Consider the following 23604-nt stretch of genomic DNA (forward strand, 5'->3'; position numbering starts at 1 on the left):
ACATACAGTTGTGAAGGAAACATTTTTACAATGATTACCCTTCCTCTAATTAGAAGACCAGTAAGGCTGGGCTTCTCATATTACTTGCTGTTATAATCAGGACAGATACCTGATTATAAACTACACATACAAAATATACTGGGTATGATGTGATTGGGCATGAGTATGTGCAAGGTGAGGCTTGCCTCCATTTAAATCACACAGGACCAGGAAGCCTACCATCCCCTTTTGCTGCATCCATGAAAGATGAGATTTACATCTACATATGTGCACCACAACTCTCATGGTATGCATTTTATTTTGTACTTCAGTTTCAGAATCTAAAAATATGACAGTTCCAAACAGTCCCTCCCATTCATCCAACATTCCACCACACTTTAGTGTGATCAAGAAATAGAATGCAGAATGGACCTATGCAGACGAAGGGGTGAGGTTAGGAACACTGAAACAGACTTAAGCAACAAAGGGAGCAATCCTAACCAGCTTTCCAGCACTGTGGGGCATGTGCTGCATCCTGCAGTTGGGGGGGCAGTTACAGAGGCCTCCTCAAGGTATTGCAATGTTTGTTCCCTTACCTCGAAGTAGTATTGCCCTTATGTCAGTGTGGGAAAATGGGTTAGGATTGCAACCAAAGAGTCTTGTGGCACAATAATGACTCATCAATTTATTTCAGCATAATCTTTTGTGGATTGCAGTCCATTTCATCAGATTCATCTGATGAAGTGGACAGTTGTTGGTTAGGCATTACTGCTGTAATGGGCTAACATGACTACCCCTCTGGAACAAGCAGGCTTGATTCTCATTGACTATGGCCTTTGAGGAAGGAAGCAATTTAGTTGCCATCCCAAGGGTGGTTTTGTGATCTATCTTACTTTCTCTCCTGTAAGGCAATAGTTGCTACTGGAACCTTTTAGGAAAAAAGAAACAGTGTTGCATCAAGGGCAAACAGTCCTACTGTCCAACAAAAGGAGTTCTGCTAGTACAATAACAGCACAGTACTACAAGGAAATGTTCTCTGTATATTCAAGTTGTCTCAGTAACATTCACATCAATTCTAAAAGGCCGTTCAGTATTAATAACACCCTGTTATATATGAAGACTGAGACCAAGAGACAGAGGTTTGCTTCTGAAAGCTTGTTCATAGGTTTGAACTACCAGGAACTGAGCAGTGGCTGTCCCAGCAAGGGTATGGGTTACATAGGTGTATCTTTCAGCACTATGACCCAGAACAGTCTGCAAAGGAACAATGCATTCTACAGAAATTCTATCTGCTTCCTGTCAGATAGCGCCCCCTAGTGCAACTGGCTTCAACATACAGTAATCGTTACCAACAGACTCTAGAAAGAGACAGCTCACTGTAATCCTGGGACAGTGACAATACAGTGACAATAAACACAAATGTTAAACTGGACACTGCATTTCTCTTAAGCACCCCAAGTATCAGCATGCACTCGCAAATGGATGAATACATGGATGGATTTTAACATTCCCATTATCTCTGGTTCTCATTTTGTTATCACATCATCCAACATCATCCAAAACAACACTGAAATCTATGAATTACAAATTCTCAGCCTCTCATTACATGGCATGCATCTGATGGGGAAAGATGTCTATGTATGCTATGTCACAAGTCCCAAAGTGTGTGCTATGAGAGGAGCACAAGTGTGCCTTGAAAAACATGTTGGATTACAGATGTGAAGGTATTGGGATGGAAAAATACAACAGATATGCTTCCCTCCTCTCCAAGAGCTTCCTCCCCAATTTTATCATGGAAAAGTGAGGTACTACAAGAAAAAAATGGGGAAAAGCCCCTATAACCAAATATTTTCCTTTTTGAAGGATGAGATAAATTCTTTCTACAGCAAAGATTAACATATTGTTTTTGCTTCCCCTTACTTCCTCAAAATACTTCCTACTACATAAGACAATCTACAGTATCTGACAATTACAATTCACATATATATATGTTCAGCAGGTGCAACCTTTACATCCTCGCCTATCTCAGCTTCCCCCAACTACTGCAGCACATGAAAGAAACTAGCCTACACTGGAAAATACGCACACCAATCACGGAACAAGCTTGTTTCAATATGTACAAATCATTAATTCTCTCAAGTTCACAAGGTAAAAAGAACATTTAGAATTGGAAGCCACAGTTCTAACCATTTCTGATTAAACAAAAAGATGAGATGTTTTCAAAGGTATATTAATGTTTAAGGGAAGCAACATGGATTTCATGCTGCTAGTTTTGTAGTTACCATGATATTTGCTATAAGTGGTGATACCCTTCTGAAGCTTTCAGTGCTGTCACAAAATTTAATTCAATATTCAGATTTATTGCTAATCCCAGCAGTGGACCTCCCCAGCCCCACACCCAGGGCAAAGGTCCACGATGGCGCCCCCCCCCCACAGGCTGTCACCGCTCCCCCTCACTCAGAAAGCCCCCTCCCCACTCACCTGAGGCTCACAGAGCCTGGCAAGCCCTCCAACTACGTTGGGGAAACTTCTGTGAGATTCCCCAACGCTTTAAACTGTGCTTCCAGAAAACCAAAAGCACAGTTTCCGCCCCCATTGGGAGCCTCAGAGAAGCTTCTGTGGTGTCCTAGCAGCCAGCGCCTGGGGCCTTTGCCCCATCTCGCCTATGGGAGGTCAGCTGCTGGATAGTCCTTACTATTGTGATTTGTTAGGTTGGAGGAGGACTGCTGTTTTTCAGAGAACTGAAAACAATTGGAGTGATCACTGCTTGTAGTGCAGCTATTCACTCTGGATGTATGCCTCTGGTTAGCATGCACTGAAAGGTTTGTCTTGTCTCTTCCATTTCTGGATAACGCTGACTGTAGGGAGAACTGACCATATTTAAGCTGAGATTTTTTGTTTTGTATAGTGGTGATGGTTCTGTTTTCAACTCTTCCCTTGCTCTCCCATTTTACAATGAGCAAAAATTAAGATATATGGGAACCTTAGGGTTTGCTGTTCTATCTCTAGCTGTCTTGAATGTTTTAATAAAACTATGGGCGCAATCCTAACCCTTTATGTCAGTACTTTCCAGCACTGGCATAGTGGTGCCAATGGGACATGTGCTGCATCCTGCAGTTGGGTGTCACTCAGGGAAGCCTCTTCATAGTAAAGGAATGTTTGTTCCATTACCTCAGAGCTGCACTGCCCTTATGTCAGTGCTGGAAAGCACTGACATAAGGGGTTAGGATTGCGCCCTAAGGCAGCTATACTATATTTCTGTTTTCCAAGAAAAAGTCAGTTAAAAAACCCCAATCCAACACTTTGTCTTCTTCAGGGTTTCAAAAGTTCCAGAAACCTTACAATTATATGCTGGGCACATCCACTACTCCATGCCCCTTTTTGTGACATGGCCTGATGCCAGATTGATTTTCCCTTTCATCTGCCGATACAGTATATAGGCAGTGGTGTTGAGAAAGAGAATAAGGATGGTCCAGGATTCCCTAATGCACACTTGGGTGCATTAGGGGACCTGGCCCCAGTAAGTGCTAAGAGATGCAATAGAATCACAGCAGCAGCATCACTGCCCAGAAAGTACAGTTCTACTATGTCCTGACTAATGGCATGGTCTGAAGATACATGACATGGTATCAGCCCAATCCCAACTAACCTTCCAGCACAGATGAAGCCATGCCAATGGGGAGTGCACGACATCCTGTAGTAGAGGGACAGTCACAGAGGATCACAAAACAACTATAACGTTCTGCCGCTCATCCAAGCAGCAAATTTGAATCACATTGGCCGAAGTCATACATGTTAGACTGCTCAAAAGTCTGTCTCTCACTTTGCAGTATGTAAATTGGTGTCCATTATCTGTCATTCAAGGTAGCTGCATCTCCTCATCTCTTGGTAGGGCTACCTGTAGGGTCACCACCAGGACTGCAGTCCTGAAATTTGTCATAACTTTACTTATTCAGCTCCCAAACAACAAGAGAGTTCTGGTGAACAGCTTCTGGAGATAGTTTATGGGGACCAAAAAACTCCTTTCTTGGTGCTAATGAAAGTTGGTGGATGTCTGAGCAGCAGGGAAGGGAATTTGGCACCCCTGGCATTTTGTATGGCCTTTTGCTCATTAACAAAGGAGAGAGTGCGTGCAAAATCGTTGTCAAGCTTCATTAGTGTTTCAGCAAAGTCTAAGTCTGGTGGAATTTGATGAGGACACTTTGTTGGTGAACTAAAATGATTTTGTGAGAAATTTTCCAAGAGGATTTTAAATTTTTTAGAGAAAATAACACATCTTTGAGGTTTGTGCCAACAGTGCTAAATCCAAAAATAAAAACTAGAGTTCTACCCAGAAATAATATCTTGAAGGCTGTGAAGAGAGCAGATGTGATCCTGCCATTGAGCCCAACAGATCTTTAAGCCACGAGCAAGTTATACCTTCCTGATCAGCACAGCTGAGCAAAAAAACATTTAGGACTGGTTCACATCCCAGATCAATGAGATCAATGCAGTAGAGATGACGTGGGCAAATTAGTCAGTCACTAGGCTGACGACTAGTTTTCACAGCAAGCCACTTTAAGTAGTGAGCAAGTAGTAGGCCTCAGCCCTCACACCCTAAAATGGTCTGTCAGAAACTTTTCCAGTGCCATAGACTCCATTTTCTCTTCACCTGTAGATTGGTAACTATGGAGTCAGGTTGCACTTCTTAGAGGTCAAATTTAGCCCAGGGGCATTCAGCTGTGGAGTTCCACAATTGATTCTCATACACACATACTTTCTGACACTACTGAAATCACAGGTGGCATTTTGAGGTATTTAAAGACATTGTAAAAGCTCAATGACAAGGCAGCAAAGGGGGGGGGAGTAGTGGCGGCAGCAGTTGCAGCAAAAATGTGTGACTGTATAGAAACTATATTACCATTCTAGAGTATATTATCTCGGATATGCCACAGATGCCAAAAAGGGTTTACCACCACTTTAATTACTCACTGGAGGTACACTCTGCACACACTCAGAGGCAACTCCTGTTTATTACTCTCCACACATGCCTGCTATTTAAAACATGTCCCTAATAAGTCCTGGTTTAAATTACATGCTGAAACAGAAACCAGAACAGAGACTAAAGGTGCATTCCTAACCAACTTTCCAGCACTGGCATAGCTGTGCCAGTAGGGCATGTGCTGCATCCTACAGTTGGGGGGCAGTCACGGAGGCCTCCTCAAAGTAAAGGCAATGTTTGTTCCCTTACCTCAGAGTTGCATTGCCCTTCTGTCAGTGCTGGAAAGTTGGTTAAGATTGCAGCCTAAGAGACAGAGGTACAAACTGGGACTTCCCCCAGTTTGAATCTTGCCTCTGCCATGCAGACCACTCTGAACCTCAGCTCTGCAGTTGCAACAGGAGAATAACAGTCATCTTACAGGGTTGTGGAAAAGTCAACATCAAGATAATACATGTGAAACACTCTGCACATTCAGAAAGCATGATACAAATTCATATTAGCTTGTGACACTTTGCTCCTATCTCTGCATACAAGGGAAAGGAACGGGATTCAAGAGGCTATCAGGTCCTGGTCACAGGTTTAGCAGTACGAATGCCAGACCCTGCTTTGCAAGAGAATGTACAGACTAAAACGGGAAGGAGAAAGGGAGTCTAAAAACAGTCAAGGGTTCACACTCAAGATCCCTTCATACAGATCAGTTGACCTCCCTCCTCCAGTTAACCTCCACTCCATCGTCTTTGACTACTGACAGAGGAATTGAAAAGAAGTGGGTATTCTAGCACATCCTAAAAGGCAAGGTCGGGACACTAGGCACAAAGCAGCATTTGCCATACTTGCGTCTCCCTCACCAGCCCTACCCTAGATTGTATCTCCTACAGCCAAAATGTAGATTGCCCCCAGAAAGTTTTACAAAGAGGTCCTTTTCTGCATATAAGCATAAACATGCCATGTAACATGCCATGAACACTGATGGGGCTCTAATAACAGTAATAAGTATTTTGAATCAATGAAAGCAGAGTACGAGACTGTACTTCAATCACATATGTGGCCCAAGGGACTCCTGCAGAATTAATTTCCACTGTGCACCTTCAGCACAGATCATGCCATGTGTAGAAGGGGCATGGATGCACATGGAGCACTGGGAGCCTTTAGCAAATCCAGAGCCCAATCCTAGGCATGTCTGCTCAGAAGTCCTGTTATAGTCATTGGGGCTTACTCCCAGGAAAGTGTGGATAGGATTGTAGCCTTACAGCCCAATCCTAGCCACACTTTCCTGGGAGTAAGCCCCATTGACTCTAGTGGGACTTACTTCCGAGTAGACATGCATAGGATTGGGCTCTTAGTCAGGTACTCAGAGCCCAATCTTATGTAAGCCTACTCAGAAGTAAGTCCTATTACAGTCAATGGGGCTTACTCCCGGGAAAGTGTGGGTAGGAGTGTAGCCCCAATCAACCCCACGGGATCTCAGGAGTGTTGGGGGGAGGATCTCCTGCAGCCCCCTCCTATGCACCCAGACATAAAAAGGAAGGTGGTTGCTCTGTCCCCCTGACTCCCCCAGGGACCCCGATGCCCCCATTAGCAGGATGCCCTTGTGCTTCAGCCTCTGCCGCCCCCCATTTCCTATCAGTCCTCCCGACACATCAACTCCCATCCATCGATCACCACTATCCCCGCCCCCTCCCCGAAATCAGGGGAGGGGGCTGCCTATTCTCACGCCCACCCGCCCCCGTCAGGCCGCCCCCGTCGGGATCTCACCCCCCCACTGTGCACCGCCTGAGTTCCTACTCCGTCTTCTGCTCCCGCCGCTGCTGCTGCTGCCTGCGGGCCCCAGCCGCCGCCTGCTGTGAGGAGAGGGTCGGCCCGAACCATGCAGGCGGAGGGGGGAGGCGAGTACCGGCTCCTCCTCAGTGCGGCGCTACCGGCTGCCTCGTCACAGGCGCGAGCGTTTCCCGTGCCACTCGGATCCCACAAAAATCCTTCCCGTGCGACCTCAGCGTTGGAAAGCGTTCTAGGGATAAAACGAAGGGACGCCACATAATCCGACACCCCCCTGAGTGGGAATGGCTCGGCTCAGCCAGGCATATGGCTTTCTGGGAAATGTAGTTCCCAGGCGGCTGGCTGGGTGAGAGAGCACGTGGCTTTGGGTCGGAGTGGAAGGGAACTGATCAAGCGACCCGGAGAGAGACTGAGGTGTGTGCACGTGGTGGAAGGGCTTGTCAGGGCTCCGTGCGTGGGTTGTGGGTGCCTCACACGGTGGGGAGGCACTGCCTCACCTGCCTACCCACCCACCGCACGTCCCTGGCAAGAAACCGTTTCTCATGCTCCTGGTGGCTGTCTTCTTTTTGGCAATTCATGTATCAGGCAGAAATATGTGCCGGCAAAGGAAGACACACTCTTATCCGTGAACAAATTCCAAGTTTTGACTGCCTTTAAACACGTGCAACATGCTACCCAATCCTCAGGCATTTGGGGTTAGAAGGAAAGACTTCCAGGACAGAGGGTTTTATAGGTCAGTTTGAGTTTATAAGTATCTCATTTTAATTATCAAGCACCTACAGCCAGAAAGAGCATTCTGGAATACCCAATTTGGTTTGACTTTGAGAAAGATAGAAGGGTGCCGGTCAGGTTTATGATTCTGCTGAAGCAGGTTCTGGTTTTGGAGACACAAGGAACCCATCCAGATAACCAAACTGCGCCAAGGCTGGCAGTCACTTTAGTAATTGTATTATGTTTATTAAACATTTCATAAACTGCCCTTTGGACCTAAAGGATCTCCAAGGCAGAATGTGCCACCTTAGGATGCAAACCCCATCATTAAGCGCTTCTGTCGTTGCCTGGGCAACTGGTAATGGCAGCTGGGTCACGGCCCAGAATTAGAGGCAGCCCTGTAACATCCCACAGTGCCTTGCGGGGCTGAGAAAGAAGGCAGCTAGCTGGTGAAAGCATGCACAGAAAGTGCATGAAATGCCAGTTAGCTTGTTGAGCCAGCAAGGAAGGAAAGAAGGAAACTAGCCATGTGAATTTGGTAGGACCACAGTCATATATGCAGTCAGTCATTTGCTGATGCATACCTGTAAATAAATCTACAATTTGTATATTCTATATGTTATAAATGTATGTTTGCTGAATTCCACCTTCCTCAAGGCCAACACAATAAAACAGTTTCAGTTGCTCGTTATGATCTTCTCTTATTCCAAAACAGAATAAAGGCGAACAGCTCCACATTATCCACATAATTCCTCTTTCAGCCTCAGGACATTCCTGTGTTGCTCTAAAGCACTTGTTCCCAACCTGTGGTATGTAGACTACAGGTGGTCCATGAGACCCTGAGGTCTCTGAAAAAAAGATCACCTTCAATTACTTCCAGCATCTTGCCATGCAAGTGCTCCTCACGAACCACCAGAGAGGGCAGAGAATGGACTGTCCACAGGTGGCACTGAAGTGTTCTCCAACCTCTGGTGGACCATGGGGGAGCACTCACTTGGGAGATGCTCCCCCACAGACCACCAGAGAATGCTGAGAATGGGCCAACGGCTGCTAGCAACAAAAACTACAATCTGCAAATCTAGAAATAATATATCTTCTCTAATAATTACAAATTTAAGTATATTGTTTATGTGTGTGTGGGGGGGGGTGTTGCATGTGGTCCACTACAATCCCCGTTTTTGCCTCAGTGGTCCATGGGCTCCTAAAGGTTGGGAACCACTGCTCTATAGAAAGTAGATGGTTGCGTTATCAGGATTACTGATTGTGACCTCAAGGCCTAGGTTAGAGGAGGACTGGGAATTGTATTACTAGTTCTATATGCAGATGGACTGGGCAGGGAGGTATCTTAAAAGCTATGAGACCAAGTAACAACACCACCATCAACAGACACAAAAGACTGTAACCAGAGAAAGACTGTTTATTTTATTTCCCAGAGCTGCCCCAGGAGAGGGAAGGACAGCACCAGGGGAGGGGCAGCTGGGAGATTTCTGTATTAAAATAGCATCTTCATAAAACATGCAGCTGGCCTGAACATGCATCCCTCTTTCCCCATCCCTGCTTCCTCAGTCCAGCTGGGGTTGGGATCCAAACCAGCAGGGCAGCAATCCATGACACATTTTCCAGATTGCTCCTGCCATTGCTACAAGTGAAATGTGGGACTGGGCAAAGTGAGATGGGGAAAAGCTGAAAACTGGATCCCTTCTCTATAGAATGAACTCTCCTCTGACTCTTAGAATGGCTCCCCCTTCTTCTATCCCTGAACATACATGTTGGGTCCAGTGTTGGAATGTTTGGCTCCTAAGGGCATCTTCAAATAAGACATGAAGCTTTTTCCCGCCTTAGTTCAAATTTGCCTATACAGTAGTTTGTTTGTGAGGGAAGGGAACTGTGGGCCAGACTCTCCGAAGCCCCTGTGAAGCCCCAGAGTTGGGGATGCAGATGCTGTGGGAAATTGGTCAGTGGGCCTGTAAGAGGCTGTAGCTCAACAAGGCATAAATGTTTGCATTGGGGTGGGGAGGGTGTAACATGGCAAGGGGCACAGCTTGCACTTACTACTGGGAAAAGGCTAGAAAGGGGTCCCACACTTCCACTAATGAGATGCACTTTCAGGGGGTAGTTGACAACTACCTATCCTACCCAGTCTCTCATCCTCAGCTCCTTCTTCCCACATAGAATACATATCCCCATATGGTTGAGCAGTCCTTCTGTCTAGTTGCCTGTCCATCCAAACAATCGCTTGCACCTGACCAATGGCAGGGGTTGAGAGAGGGGATAACACTGTTTAGGGGCTCCCATGTTCCTTGCCCCTTGCTAATGTCCAACAGAGCCCTCCCCCTCTGAGAGCAGAGGAGAAAGGGTATGTGTGGATTCAGCAGAGAAAGCATCAGGATATGGGGCTGGGGAAGCAGAAGCCATTACTCTTTCTTCTCTGTGGCTCCTTCTGTCTTGCACTGCTGCTCCTCCAGTGGACACAATGCTTCCAAATGTTCTGCCAGTCTGGGTGTCTCAATGGTGACCTCATGGGCAACACTCATGGAAGAACGGGGAGTGACAGGGAGACGGCTGCTGGCATCTGGGGCTCGGAGACGTTGCATGAAAGTAGTAATACGAATGGCTTTCTGCAAGGAGAAGCATAAATGTTGAACACTGAATCTGTGCTTCCAAATTATACCCAGTTCTTCTGTAGCATTTGCTTCCCAGTCACTGATTCCAACTAGCAGAACTACTGCAAGTAAAGACACCTATAGCTTTTACTACTTTAAGATATAACTAAGCCCTTTTAAGCAGGACTGTTTTCCTGCACTGTTCTATTTACAAGGTAAAGTCCCTTTGTATCATCAGCTTTCGTAGAGCTATTGGGTCCAAAAGACCCAAAGGATTGCATCTGATGAGGCTGTTGATACATAGGGAAGAGAGAAGAGCCTAAATAAGTTTCCTTGAACCACTATACATTCTGCATTGTGTGGACACTTAAAAGTAAAGGGGAATCATTTTCAGAAGAGTTTTTTCGCATGTGAAGTATGTTGCTTTATCATTTTTTAGATTGTTTTTTTAAGATTTGTGAGCCTTTTTGCGGCAGGGGCCATTTATTTAGCTCTGTAAACAGCTTTCTGAACTTTTTAAAAAGTATAAATATCCTTAATAATAATAATAATAATTTAAACCCATCTTTAAAAAAGGTGATAAAAAACTTCCCCCCAGTTACAGACCAATCAGCCTTTTAGATCTAGCAGGGAAAATGTATGCCTCCCATCTACTGAAGAAACTCTCGGACTGGATTTCTGATCATAACATCATAGGCCCAGAGCAAGCAGGCTTTAGGCCAAACAAGTCCGCAATTGATCAGTGTGCGGTATTATCCCATCTAATCTCTAAACAAAGGGTTCAAAATAAATCCCGACTTTACGTGGCCTTTTTAGATTTGAAGTCGGCCTTTGACTCCATAGAGATAGACTTTGGGATAAACTTGGGAAGATGGGACTGGACAAAAGGCTATTAATATTAATTCGTGCCCTTCACTCAAACACTTCTTGTCAAGTGAAACTATCTCCAAGGGGTGGCCTCTCGGCCCCAATTCCAATCAACAAGGGGGTCAAACGGGTGCATTCTTGCACCCACTTTGTTCAATCTCTTTATCAACAATTTGGCTCCCTTTTTAGCTAACTTCGATACGCATTCTCCCAAATTAGGTTCAGTGGAAACTCCTTTACTTTTGTACGCGGATGATATGGCCTTGATATCCAGCACTAAAATAGGATTACGGAGACTGGTTAACGCCTGTATATAATATTTTACCAACAACGCCCTGCAGTTAAACTATGATAAGTCCAAGATTGTGGTGTTTGGGCACTCTTGGAAACCGCAGTCTTGGCTTTTTAGTGGTAAATCAATACAACAAGTCAAGGAATTCCAGTATCTTGGTCTCCGGTTCCACTACCGGCACTCCTGGTCTTCCCATCGCCTCACAGTAATTAACTCATCCAAATTAGTTGTCCAGGCTATAACCCGCTTTTTCTTTTCTTGGGGTAACTCATTTGTTCCAGCTGCTCTCCAAGCTTTTAATGCTAAAGTTACACCTCAAATTTTGTATGGCATTCCTATATGGATGCCAGCATTAAATGATTTGATTGAAAAGATCCATTCAAATTTTTTATACAAAATCTTAGGTGTTCCACATTGCGTTCCCTATGCGGCACTCTGCCTGGAGACAGGCCAATATAGGCTGGAGTTTCTAGCATGGTCCCGTTTCTTAAAATACTGGGCCAAAGTGTGCTTCAGGGCTGATCAAAACCCTTTGTTAAAAGGGATACTGACTGACCTACTTATCTCCCTGCTTAGCCCTTTTCTATAAGAAAATCAGACAAATGGGCCTCAAGGCAGATCTACAAGGAGCTGCTACACCTGAGGTTTCTATTAGGCTCCTGATAACAAGATTAACTGATATAGAAAGGCAAGAGATTTTGGGTGCAGCACAAAAAAAATGTTCGCCCCTGAATTTCCACCTAAGTAATACATTTGGTCAACAACCAAAGTATCTGACCTTCTTGGAGTGCCCCTTCGCAAGGAGGGCTTTTACATTAGCTCCCTGCAATGTGTTGCCTTCTAAAGACCTACTTGGCAGGTTTAGAAATGCCCCGAAGGAAGAATGAGTCTGTAACTGTGGCCTTAGAGAGGTAGACTCTCTTTTACACAATGTTTTGCACTGTGTTGGCAATCAAGTGCCTAGAGATCAGTACCTTCTCCCATTATTAAGAACTAAAAAAGGTCTTTCTGAGAATGTTTGCCTACAATTTTTGTTGGTGGGAGATTCTAAACTCGTGACCCTTCCAGTTGCAAAATTTTTACACCTGAGTAACTTGAAGAGGGCTAATCTGTTGGTCCTAAGCAACCTGGAGTTAACGCGCAAGTAAATTGTTGTGTTTTAACCTTTATCTTTATTTGCTTTTTTAACATATATTTATATATTGGATTGTTTAGAGATATTATGTGTTAATTTTATGCCTAATAAAGGTTTGATTGATTGAATAATAATTTAAATTGAATATGTTCCTTTATTAGATATTCCTTTAGGCAGAGTATGTGTCAGCATTCCACATGCAATTTATGTGCAGCCTAGAATGATTCCCAGAATCCTCTGCAACATGCAGAGGTTTCTTGGCAGATGTTGATGCAGAAAGGTTCCTTGAAGGTGGAGAGTTTAGAAGCCCCATCTTCCGCACAACATTGCTCGCTAACTGCAGCATGCAGCAGTCATATTCCTTCCATGTTCCCCTCCCTGCATCACAGTGCCATCTAGTGGCAAGTGACTCACCCTCCACTTGGCCTTGGCAAAGTTCTTTTCAATCTGGGCACAGACCCCTTCCTTGAGGTTCTTTTCAGAGGCAATGTTGCCAGATATCCTGACAGGAGAAAGACAGGGTAAGATTGGGGGTGAAGATGCATAAAGGGGAAGTAGAAAAGCATAGATCAAATGTGCAATATGTTAGTATGATTTCATTAATACAGAGAAAATTCAATCCTTTTACCCCCTGATTTTGCTAGAGTTCTCAAGAGAAAAATTGAAATAAGGAAGAGAGAAAAGACTAGGGTTTTTTTTTTGCAGGGAGGAGGAAACATAATATATAAAGCACCAGAAAAAGGCTGGATGGAGGAGGAAGAAGTCCAGATGGCATGTTAAGGCACCGGAGGCCCAATTCTATCCAAATGCCCAGTGTGAACTGATGCAGCCATGCTAATAGGGTGTGCGATGCATCCTGGGGGGGGGGCAGTCATGGAGGCCTCTTCAAGGTAAGGGAACCTTTATTACCTTACCTCAGGGTTGCAACGGCACTAGAAAGTTGGATAGCATTGGGCCCCAAGCTAATGATCTGACAGGAAACCAGATTTATACTAATTGCATGTATTCCTCCCCTCCCCATTAGTTAGCCATTTAGGAGCCATACATATTTGTGGGGGCAAGGGACAGAAGGGTCCCTTTAATATTTTAGCAGTTGTTATCCATGCTGTGCAATAGGCAGGCCTGCTAGGGCTTGAAGGATGGATAAAAGGGAGCAGAAGGATCTTGTTCTGCTATCATCCAATTTAATACATTTTAGGTTGCAATCCTATGATCACTTACATGGGAAGAAGCCCTACTATACTCAATAGAACTTACTCCTGAGTAGACATGCCTAGTCGATGCATTTAATTGAGTGAGCTTTCATCAGTTAACCGATTCATGCCATAAACCTGCAGATGAATGATAGTTATGAAGGAAAAAAAAATGTTTGTTTGAGATGATGCACATGTGTCATGGAAGGTACCCTAGCTGAAGAGGCATTTCCAACCATGTGGGTGAAGAAAGGAGAATATTGTTTCTAAGATGTCTATCGTTCATGCTTTTTGAAAGGATCTGTATTAAAATAGTTTAACTCTTTGAAAATCTGTGCCTGGTTAATGAAAGCACCTTTTTAGTAGATCCAAATATTGTCATAATCCTTAGCATTTGTATCATGCTTTTGGAGTGTGCAAAGCACTTGTATTCATCTTGGTGTGATCCTTACAAAAACCCCAGATGTGTATATCTTATCTCCAAATTGCACAGATGAGGGTGAAAGGGAGTTGCTTGCTATCTAGTGAGTTCACAGCAGCCATGAGGACTGAACTGGGGAAAATTCCAATTCACTGCTCAGTTTTCTACCTCTACACTATACCAGTTCTCTAAATAACCTTTTCAGGGCCTGTTCCTGAGCCCTGCGTGCTGGTTTACCACCGGTGCACACTGTCGCAAACGTGCGCATTATCGCAAATGGGTTCATAGCAGTCATGAGGACTGAACTGGGAAAAATTCCAATTCACTGCTCAGTCTTGTATCGCTACACTATACCAGTTCTCTAAATATTATTTTCAGGGCCTGATCCTGAGCCCAGCGCAGTGGCTTACCGCTGGTGCATACTGTTGCAAACGTGCATGTTTGCGAGCCCTTACTGTGGCCCCAGCACCGGAGCTAGCCCGGCACGAGCCCGTGCTGGGCCAGCTCCAGTAGAGGGCCCATGTTCTGTCGCTGGGTGGCAGAGCAGTGAGTGGGGGTGTGGGCAGAGGCATTCTGGAGTGGGGAGAGGAGGTGTGACGGGGGAGGGAACGGGGCAGGAGGGGGTGGGACCAGCAGAGCTCAGCTCCACCGGATCCTGATTCCCGTGTTGGGCCATGTGGCACAGTGACATGCCAGCTCCAGAGCCACCACAGAATCAAGTAGCCCCCTTGTGGGGCTATTTCCCTTACTCAGGGGAAGAAGATGAAAGTCCCCTTCTCCTGAGGAGGTGGTGGTGGCTGCCACCCAGGAACACGCAGGATACTGCGGCAGCTGTATTTGATGCTGTGACAGCCCCGTGCTCCAGACAGCTCAAGGATTAGGCTGTAAGTAGCTAATTAACAAATGGACTAATCGATAGTCTGTTGCAACCCTAGCATCCTCTTCATTCTGTCATATTATAACTGAGTCATCATCTCCAACTCTTGCCTCAGCCTCAGACCTAAGGAAAGTAGCACATAGAACTGAGTTGGGGGTGGGAGTGGGAAGGACCAGTCCAGGTCATTTTGTCATCCAAGGCAGAAATCTAAATGATGTCTCACTCCCAGCAGCATACATCTAATGTGCTCCCCTTCAACAGCAGCTTGGATCTGCTGCCCAAGGAAGCAACCTCACTTTGTCTTATGGTGAAACTAGACTTGGGGATTGGTGCACTGGCTCCTGAGGTCACAGAATCTGCCCCGCCCCCCCCCATTGTTTGGCAGCTGTAATGGGCATCCTGCTAGACGGGGCTACAGTTGACTGGGAATGAAGGTGAAAAAGTTTATGCCATGCCTCCAGTCAGTGCCGGTTTGGCCTCTAACCATCCATTTTATTCTCACAACAACCCTGTGAGATCAGGTGAGAAACAGTAACTGGCCCCAAGTAACCCTATAAGAACATAAGAAGAGTCCCGCTGGATCAGGTCAAAGGCCCATCTAGTCCAGCTTCTTGTATCTCACAGTGGCCCACCAAATGCTACAGGGAGCACACAAGACAACAGACAAAACCTGCATCCTGGTGCCCTCTCCTGCATATGGCAATCAGAGGCAGCCTGCCTCTAAAACCAAGAGCTTGCACAAACCTGCTATGACTTGTAACCCATAAAAACAATTTCTTTCCCATACCGGGAGTCGAACCCGGGCCGCCTGGGTGAAAACCAGGAATCCTAACCGCTAGACCATATGGGAACGGTGTGCTTGACTGTTTCATGTTTCATTGTTTATAAATTTCAAGACTAAGCAAAAATTTGAATCCAAGTCCTTCTGAGCCAAAGCCAGCCCACATGGAGAAGGAGGAAGGGGCTTGTGATAATAAAAGAAATGAGCTACAAAAGAATCTGGCAGGCTATGGCCACATGTTCATATGTTTTCTAGCACAGCCTGCCAATATTTACATAATTTTGGCTGCAATCCTAACCACACTTTCCTAAGAGTAAGCCCCACTGAACAAAATAGGACTTACTTCTGAGTAGACCTGGGTAGGATTGCACCCTTAGTCTCATACACAACTATTGAATTAGTTTTGCAGGATCCAATACACAATCTTTAGCTATACCTAGGTGTTTTCAGGACCCACGAAGGGCCTTCATTTACCCTATCCAGAATTCCCCCTTACCAGATATGTCCCAATGCTTCCTGGGCTGTGATTCGCTGGTCCTGGTCAACTTCCATGAGTTGTGACACCAACTTTTTGGCTACAAGGGGGAAAAAAAGATGAGCCATAGGAACAATAAACAACTACTCAGGCCCAGAACCAGGGCCTCTGAGAGGAAGGAGGTACAAAATTTCTTTTGGGGTCCCTTCTCAAAGGGAGAGGGGGCAATGGGTCAAGCAGAACAGAGGGCAAAATAGGGCAGGTGGAGGGTGTTGACAGCCAGAATTGTCTTTGGAGCCCAGGTCTACCAGGCTTCTTGATGCAGAGCCCAGGTCTACCCCACCACAAAACATTGGCAGCTCAATATAGTAATATGGTAAACTAAACACACTCTCTTTAAAATATTTGAAATATAGAAAATCACTGCAGAAAATTTGCATTTTTCTGTTTGGGCTCACACTAGAATAGACAGTGTGCTGTGTGCACCAAAATGAACTTATGCCTCAGCTGTAGCCCAGCAGTGGTGTCGCAGAGCTCCTATACACTCCTTCATGGTTATTGAATTCATAAGCCAAAGAGCAACTGTAGCAGGCCAGATTCCTCTCAGATATGACACTGTGTTAAGGAGGGTCATAGATGCTTTCCTGGGCCTGGTGTGTATGACTTGAAGCAGTAGTTGCCACTGCATGCCCACAGTTGTGCCCCCAGCATCATGCGCAGGCAGTGAATTTGGGTGAGATAGGAAAATGTAAGATCCCAGGAACTTTCCGGGCCCCCTCCTTTGGCTCCTGGCCCCCTTTCTGACCCTGGGACTGGGTACAAATTACCCCCTTTACCCCCCTCTCCTAGGCCCTGCCCAGAACTATGCCTGGAACACAAGGGCAGTAGAGAGGACTGTGCTACTTCAGGTAAATGTACAAAGTCACCTCCTTTCCAGTCAGAACTTTAATCCACCTGGCGCAGTGTTGTTGCCACTGACTGGCAGCAGCTCTCCAGGGTTTCCAACAAGGGTCTTTCCCAGCCCTATTTGGAGATGCTTTGGACTGAACCTTGGCACTTCAGCACACAAAGCAGGTGATTCTACCATTGAGCAATGACCCCTCCCTTAAAATCAGGGGTTCTTAAACTGGGATCCATAGACCTCCAGGAGGTCTGTGAATGGGTTTCAGGGGGTTCGTGAACTAGGTTCTAAATTTTTGTGTGTGTATGTATATGATTTTATGTGCATTTTTCTGAATAGGAGGTGCATGGCTTTCATCAGATTCTCAAAGGGGTCCAAGACCCCAAAAAGATTAAGAAGCATTGCTGTAGTATAGATGAAGGATCACAGCCTTAAATGTTATAAAAAAAATAACTCCTCAGTACAAGTAGAAAACTGATACAGCAAGAAAAAGGCTGGGATATGCTCGTTTTGGGGAGTTTCATTATGTGGTGGGAGAGCATGCCATGCAAAAATTGCATCTCCCCACTTGCAGTCCAAAGTGGTGCAGTCTGCTCTATCAGCACAGGATTCCACCACTTTATTCTGCTGCATGACTAGCCTAGATTCCTAGTGCAGAGGGATAAAAAAAAAAAAGATATGGATCTGAGCATTATGGAAGGGCTCTCACCCCTGGATCAACATACGAACTACCCCAATAAGAAAGGAGGAGGGGCTACAGGGACTCAGGCTGGCACTCTCTCTTACCAGCAGGAGAGATGTCATCCCAATAGGGGGAATCAAAGTCATAGTCCCCAGCCAGAATTTTGCGGAATATGCGGCGGTTGTGGCCATCACTGTTTTCGTCATCGGTGTCATCATAAAACGGGGGATTCCCAGACAGGCTGTTGGACAAAAGACATAGTGAAACAGTCATTACTGAGTAGCAGAAGGCTCCGACTCAAGCAGTCCTTTTGAGGCAACAGTACCTCAAAAATAAGGGACCATGATCTTGCATATGAGACTTGCGAACATAGTAATACCAGACTTATATAGCCCTGAAGAGCTATCACAATGCGCACTGCACAGATTATCTCAGAAACCCTGCCAACAAACCTGTGAGGTAGGCCTGTAGCATTTTCTTCACACTGCTAATGAGGTCTATGCATGATGAGAGAAAGTGGTCTGTCTGGTGAATGCATGAGAAAGGCAAGATTTGGGCCAGAGATCACTACACGGTGCTCCAGCCACTAGAGTTTTATCCACATACTTTTAGTGACTGTTGAAGAGGATACACTGTGAGGTTGTCTCCTCATGAAGTAGGCAATTCTTCTGGACATATAACAAACAATTTGTTTCTCTAGAATGAGATAAGTATGTTATTTTATTGATGGTGAGAGAGGGGGTAAAATGTGGTTCAATGCCAACAGCTAACCACGCCTGTTCTGCTCATTTCAGATCTGCTTAGAGTATTGCATGTTTTATGCGCTCTCTCTCTCCATCCCACCTACAGTCTCTCTCTCCCACACAAACACACAGAGTGATGGAACTCACAGAATGAACATGATAACCCCCACGGCCCAGCAATCAACAGGACGTCCATAGCGCTGTCGGGCAACCACCTCTGGAGCTGCAGGGGACAGATGTGCATCAGAGAAAGTTATAGAACACTGTGTGCAAAATAGTCAGTGGAGCTGGGAGGAAGGCTTTAGGGTTGCCTCAGGTAGGTTGGTTTCTTCCTGACAAAGGCCCTACAGTTACAAGAGAAGCAGAATCAACAGGTGCTTGGCATTTCCTTGCCTATAGAAGAGCTGCACCTGTTAAATTTCTGCCTGTCTCTCTCTCTCACACACACACACACAACTCCTAAAGAAATAGAGCCTCTGTCAGGGAGAGGATTCATAACCTTACAAGGCTTTTAGTTCCTATGAATGTGGCCTGAAATCCAGTTATGGAGGGAGAAGTACTCCTGAACTTTATCCCAGCTCTGGGAAAAATTAAGGTATATATATACCCAGGTATTCAGGGGTCCCACATGGCTCTGTGATGGCACCATTCTCAAAGCGTGAGAGATAAAAATCCCGCAGCACCACCTTGGAGCGGTTGTTCTGGTTGTAGTACATGAGGTTCTCCAGCTGGAAGCAGCAGAGACACAGGGGAAGAAAGAAAGACCAGTTAGCCACCACCTCTACCTTGCCTGCATGATGTATGGCTAGGGTAAATTTTGGCCCTTCTTGTTCATTGCTGATGCTATCCCATCTAGCACCACTAGATGGGAATGGTTCCCCTGTGCGTTCTAGTCCTAGGATTTCTTTCCTTACCTTGAGGTTGCGATGGACAATATGCAGGGTATGTAAATAGGCTAATGCCTCCAACACCTGCCGGATGACGTTACTGGCGTCTTTTTCTGTGTAGTAGCCTTGATCTAGGATCCAATCAAACACATCCCCACCAGTGGCCCTGCAGGGTATGCACAAAATCAGTCTGAGAGGTAGAACTAATTGGAACAGCATTCCTGTATTTGGAGAGTCTGGGCTGGGGGTGCTGAAGAAGTCAGGGGCATAACACGGATGGTAGCCAGATTATAATCCGCCTGTTTCATTCACTGTCCCTCCAAAAATTCCAAATATATCTCTAGGGAAACACCAATTCTGCACCCAGAATGATACAAATCTGCGTATTGCAGGAACTTCTTCCATTTTTGCATCCAATCTCTTTCGTTTTGCAGAACTTATATCCAATAACAAGAAAGGGATTTGTATATTGATGGATCATAGAGCCTTATGCCTGGCAACCATGAAGCAGGGGGCCGCAGGGACTGCGATGCACTCAGTTATAGAATTGGCTGTGTTTTGAGGCAGGGAAGCCTGTTGGACGTGTCTGACAAAGATAAATCTGCAGGGCAGAGTAGTTGAAATATTTGGGCTTGGGACAGGATAAGCTAGAACAACTGCAACATTAAAAAACACAGGCCTACAAAATTGAGGGTCAGAAAAGTTTTCCCAAACTTTATGGTGGTTTGATATGAATTTGGGGTGCCGAGTCCAAAAATTGCACCCGTTTTGCCCTATCACATCTAGTTTTGGAGATATAGTATAGCCTCAGTGAATGGTTCAAGCAGCTTCCTCAAGAGGAAGCCATGGTGTAGGCTTCCTCATGAGGAAGCTGCTTGAACCATTCACTAAAGAGGCTATGCTGTGTCTCCAAAATTAGATGTGACAGAGCAAAACGGATGCCATTTTTTGAATCGGCACCCCAAATATACCCAGGAATTGGTGTAATGTTTAAGGAAGCAAAATGTGCGCTGGCCTGTATAATCGGCATGGTTTGTTGGTGTAAGAGGCAAAAAAGGGCAGCAGCCTTCCTGGAGTGCGGGAAGCCCTGCATGAGCATCTGCAGGGCTCCCCAAGCTTCCAAAGGTGAGAGTGGAACAATCATGCAATCACCTTGCAGGGGAGGGGAGGGAGGAAGCGGGGGGGGGGGGGGAGAAGGCAGTGGGATGTCATTCAGGGGACTGCAGGGACTGGGATGCACTCACCAGTCCCTGCAACAGCCTCCTAGGCGGTGCAAGGAGCCCTGCATGAGTGACTGCAGAGCTCCCCAGGCTTCTAAAAGTGAAAGTGGAGCAATCACGCTCCACTTCCGGTTTTGCAAAGGTGGAGTGCAATCACTCCACTTTCACCTTTGGAAGCTTGGGGAGCCCTGCAGATGCTCACGCAGGGCTCCCAGCACCCCAGGAAGGCTGCTGCAGGGACTGGTGAGTGTATCCCAGTCCCTGCAGCCCCCCTTAGCAACACGATCCTGGGGATCGCGTTGCTACCTTCCCCCTGCCCCCACCCCTTAAGGGGAAAGAGGCCAGGGCCCTCAGGTTGGGGTGTTGTGATGCCCCAGTTTGAATACCACTGCCCTAGTTCAAAGAGCCTTTGTTATGCCATATGATTATAGCAGCTAGGATTATTTTAGCCAAGTCTTGGAAGGTAGGCATTCTCCCAAACCCAGAGAAGGATTGGTGAAACAATGGGATTTGATCTTGTGCAAAATAACCTGGCATTTCAAAACTAAAAATAACCCAACAGTAAGCAACGAATATTGTGTGCATGTAGAGCAATTCAAGTTTCTTGTGATTTTTTGTTTTTTAAGTCTTTCTTGGTGATCTTTGTTTGGCAATAGCCAGCTTTTGTTGTGCTGCTTTGGATCCATTTACATTTTGTTAAAATTTATCTTCAAATGGAGAGGAGAAAAAAATTTAATATACTTTATTCCTGTCAGGGTTCCCCCTCTCCAGGGGGACCCCAACTTACCAGGGCAGGGATCCCAGACCAGCAACCAGGCCCCATACTGGCTCAACAGACACCAAGGGTGGGGCCAGGAAGGCCTAAGGCCCAGCAACTGCCCTTTATCAACCCCTCAGGCAGGAAGGGGAGGGGCAAGAGGAAGCAGGAAGCTCCATAAGAGGCAGGAGGCCCATAACAACAGACAGAAGTTCCTGCCCAAGACCCAGGGCAAACAAACCACACCAGGGTGCCTTAAACCCTTCTCTCTGAGCAAGTCTGAGGCCTCTTGCTGGGGCACTCCCATCTCAAACACCTAGTTTCATTTTTTTGTTACTGTAATCTCTAAATTAAAAATAGCAACAAAATACAAAGATTTACAAATAGATATTGAGAGGCTGTGGCAGAAGAAGACCAAAGTGATCCCAGTGGTGATTGGTGCTATTCCAAAACACCTTGAAGAGCACCTGAACAGCATAGGGGCCATAGAAATTACCATCAATCAACTGCAAAAAGCAGTGTTACTGGGAACAGCTTACATTTTGTGAGGGTATTTACAGGATAGAAACCAGGCATCTCAAGTCCTTGGGAAGGATGTCTGGATAAAATAAACCAGTCAGTAACACCTACCTTACTATGCAAAAATCTCATAATAGTAAAATTATTTACTTTTTAAAAAATTACTTTACCATTATCACATAGATAACATCCTCTTTGATGTCAATTTCACAAAAGACCACTAGCTGGACTACCTCTCACCACCCTTTACCATTTTTTTGTTCCATTTGAGCCTGACAAGTTACCAGCTTCTAGCAAAACTTACAGTTCTTGGATGATGTAGAATTCCTTCTTTGTCTCAAATGTGTCAATCAGTTGCAAGATGTTGGGGTGACTCACCCTGGAAGCAGAGCACAGAGATGCATTAGCTTCCTCTTCCCCAAGCTAGCATCTCCCCCTCTTGTCATTCACTCCAGCAGTCACATACCTTCTCCCCTCCCCACCTGCACAGTCTTTGACACCCACCTCCTTCCCCCCTGCTGAGTTTTTTCTCTGTTGTCTGCACCTTGGGGCTGTTTCTGCAAAGACCACAGTCAGCAAAAATCCCAGCCTGCCCCAAAGCCCTTATCAATCATTCATGCTTGCCCTTTAAATGTTTAAAGAGGCTAAAAATGGCTCTTTTGATGTGGGACTTTAGATTAGGGAATGAGGAACATGGCTTTGATTGTAAGCAGGGTGCCAGCTGTGATTTGGAATGGGGACTCAGATGGCTTGCTGCCTTTGTTTTACTTGCCCTGCTGCTGGGCCTTTCACAGCAGCAGGACTCAGAAATTTAAAGGAAAAAGAATAATTCTTTCTTGAATCCTTGCAAATACCAATGTGATGGAAAGGTGAGTTTTGCCATATAATCAGAACTTTCCATGGTTTATACAAGTGACCGCACAGAGACAACCAAGATATTAGGAGTTTTCCAATTATTTGGCAATTAATATCCTTGCTATTTTAGACTCATCTAAGAATCAATTGTCACTCTTCAAAAGGTACAAATTCTACAGTATTATTGAAGAGCAAAATTCAACCGTTAGAATTGCTGGGCCCTGATGGGGCTCTATGGAGGGCCTGATTCACAAGGGAGGGAGACCGCTGTCTTTGAGGTCTTACTCCCATCACACACCTAAATGCATCATCAGGTGGGTACAAACACAGTATATATTTTCTGCAAAGCAGCTTGGGGGAGATTTTAATTGGAAAAAATAGTGCCAGTGAAAGCAGTCCCAGTCCCCCAACACCAATTGTTCAGTTAAAATTGCAGATGCCACAGCTGCACTGTGTATTTAAAAAGCCGATCAAGCAAACCCACAAGTATCATACAGTGACATGTGATGTGTTGTTCTGCCCTCAGTCCAACAAGTTGGAAAATCTTCCCATCCTTTTCTGCTGTTGCAAATATATCCCAGGCCTTGATTGGCTCCCTACTGGAAATTCTGACTGGCAGAGAGCCCTTCCTGGCCATGTCAATCCAGATCTTGGAACCTGTTTAAACCCTTCCCTGCCACCAGATAATGCCAGGAGCCTCAGACCAGGCAGGAGGAGCTGATATTGCAGTTTCTAGAGAGATGCTGTTAACAACTCCCATGTTGCTGGTATGTGAGAACAGGCCTTTGGTCAGCAACATAGGTCCAGTAAGCCAGCACTTGTCATCTGGATGTGTTTCAGCCAGGTGTGAAAGTGGCCTACTGAGCCAGACCATTGGTCCTAAGTACTGATAAGCTAAGTACTACTAACACTGAGTCAGTATCTCTTCAAACAGAGGTCTTTCCATGCC

General features: G+C 45.6%; 2 protein-coding genes and 1 non-coding gene across 3 annotated transcripts in view; all 3 read right to left on the reverse strand.

Annotated features, from left to right (window-relative positions):
- UBA1 (ubiquitin like modifier activating enzyme 1) overlaps window positions 1–6818 on the reverse strand; it is a 38024-nt gene extending 31206 nt beyond the window's left edge. The window contains exon 1 of the mRNA XM_066614004.1: window positions 6716–6818. The gene's annotated coding sequence lies outside the window, so the exon portion shown is untranslated. The remainder of the gene's footprint in view (window positions 1–6715) is intronic.
- A 3043-nt stretch (window positions 6819–9861) lies between these two features.
- Window positions 9862–23604, reverse strand: part of LOC136641003 (caM kinase-like vesicle-associated protein) — a 36731-nt gene continuing 22988 nt past the window's right edge. The window contains exons 4-11 of the mRNA XM_066616522.1: window positions 22105–22179; window positions 19332–19470; window positions 19025–19145; window positions 18565–18640; window positions 17779–17915; window positions 16113–16191; window positions 12759–12846; window positions 9862–10065 (exon numbers count right to left, since the gene is read on the reverse strand). Coding sequence (XP_066472619.1) covers window positions 9862–10065; window positions 12759–12846; window positions 16113–16191; window positions 17779–17915; window positions 18565–18640; window positions 19025–19145; window positions 19332–19470; window positions 22105–22179 — 919 coding nt within the window. The remainder of the gene's footprint in view (window positions 10066–12758; window positions 12847–16112; window positions 16192–17778; window positions 17916–18564; window positions 18641–19024; window positions 19146–19331; window positions 19471–22104; window positions 22180–23604) is intronic.
- On the reverse strand, window positions 15614–15685 carry TRNAE-UUC (transfer RNA glutamic acid (anticodon UUC)). Its single transcript has one exon. It is a non-coding gene; the product is annotated as a tRNA-Glu (tRNA).

This window comes from Tiliqua scincoides, chromosome 2 (genome assembly GCF_035046505.1).
Source record: "Tiliqua scincoides isolate rTilSci1 chromosome 2, rTilSci1.hap2, whole genome shotgun sequence".
NCBI lineage: Eukaryota > Metazoa > Chordata > Lepidosauria > Squamata > Scincidae > Tiliqua > Tiliqua scincoides.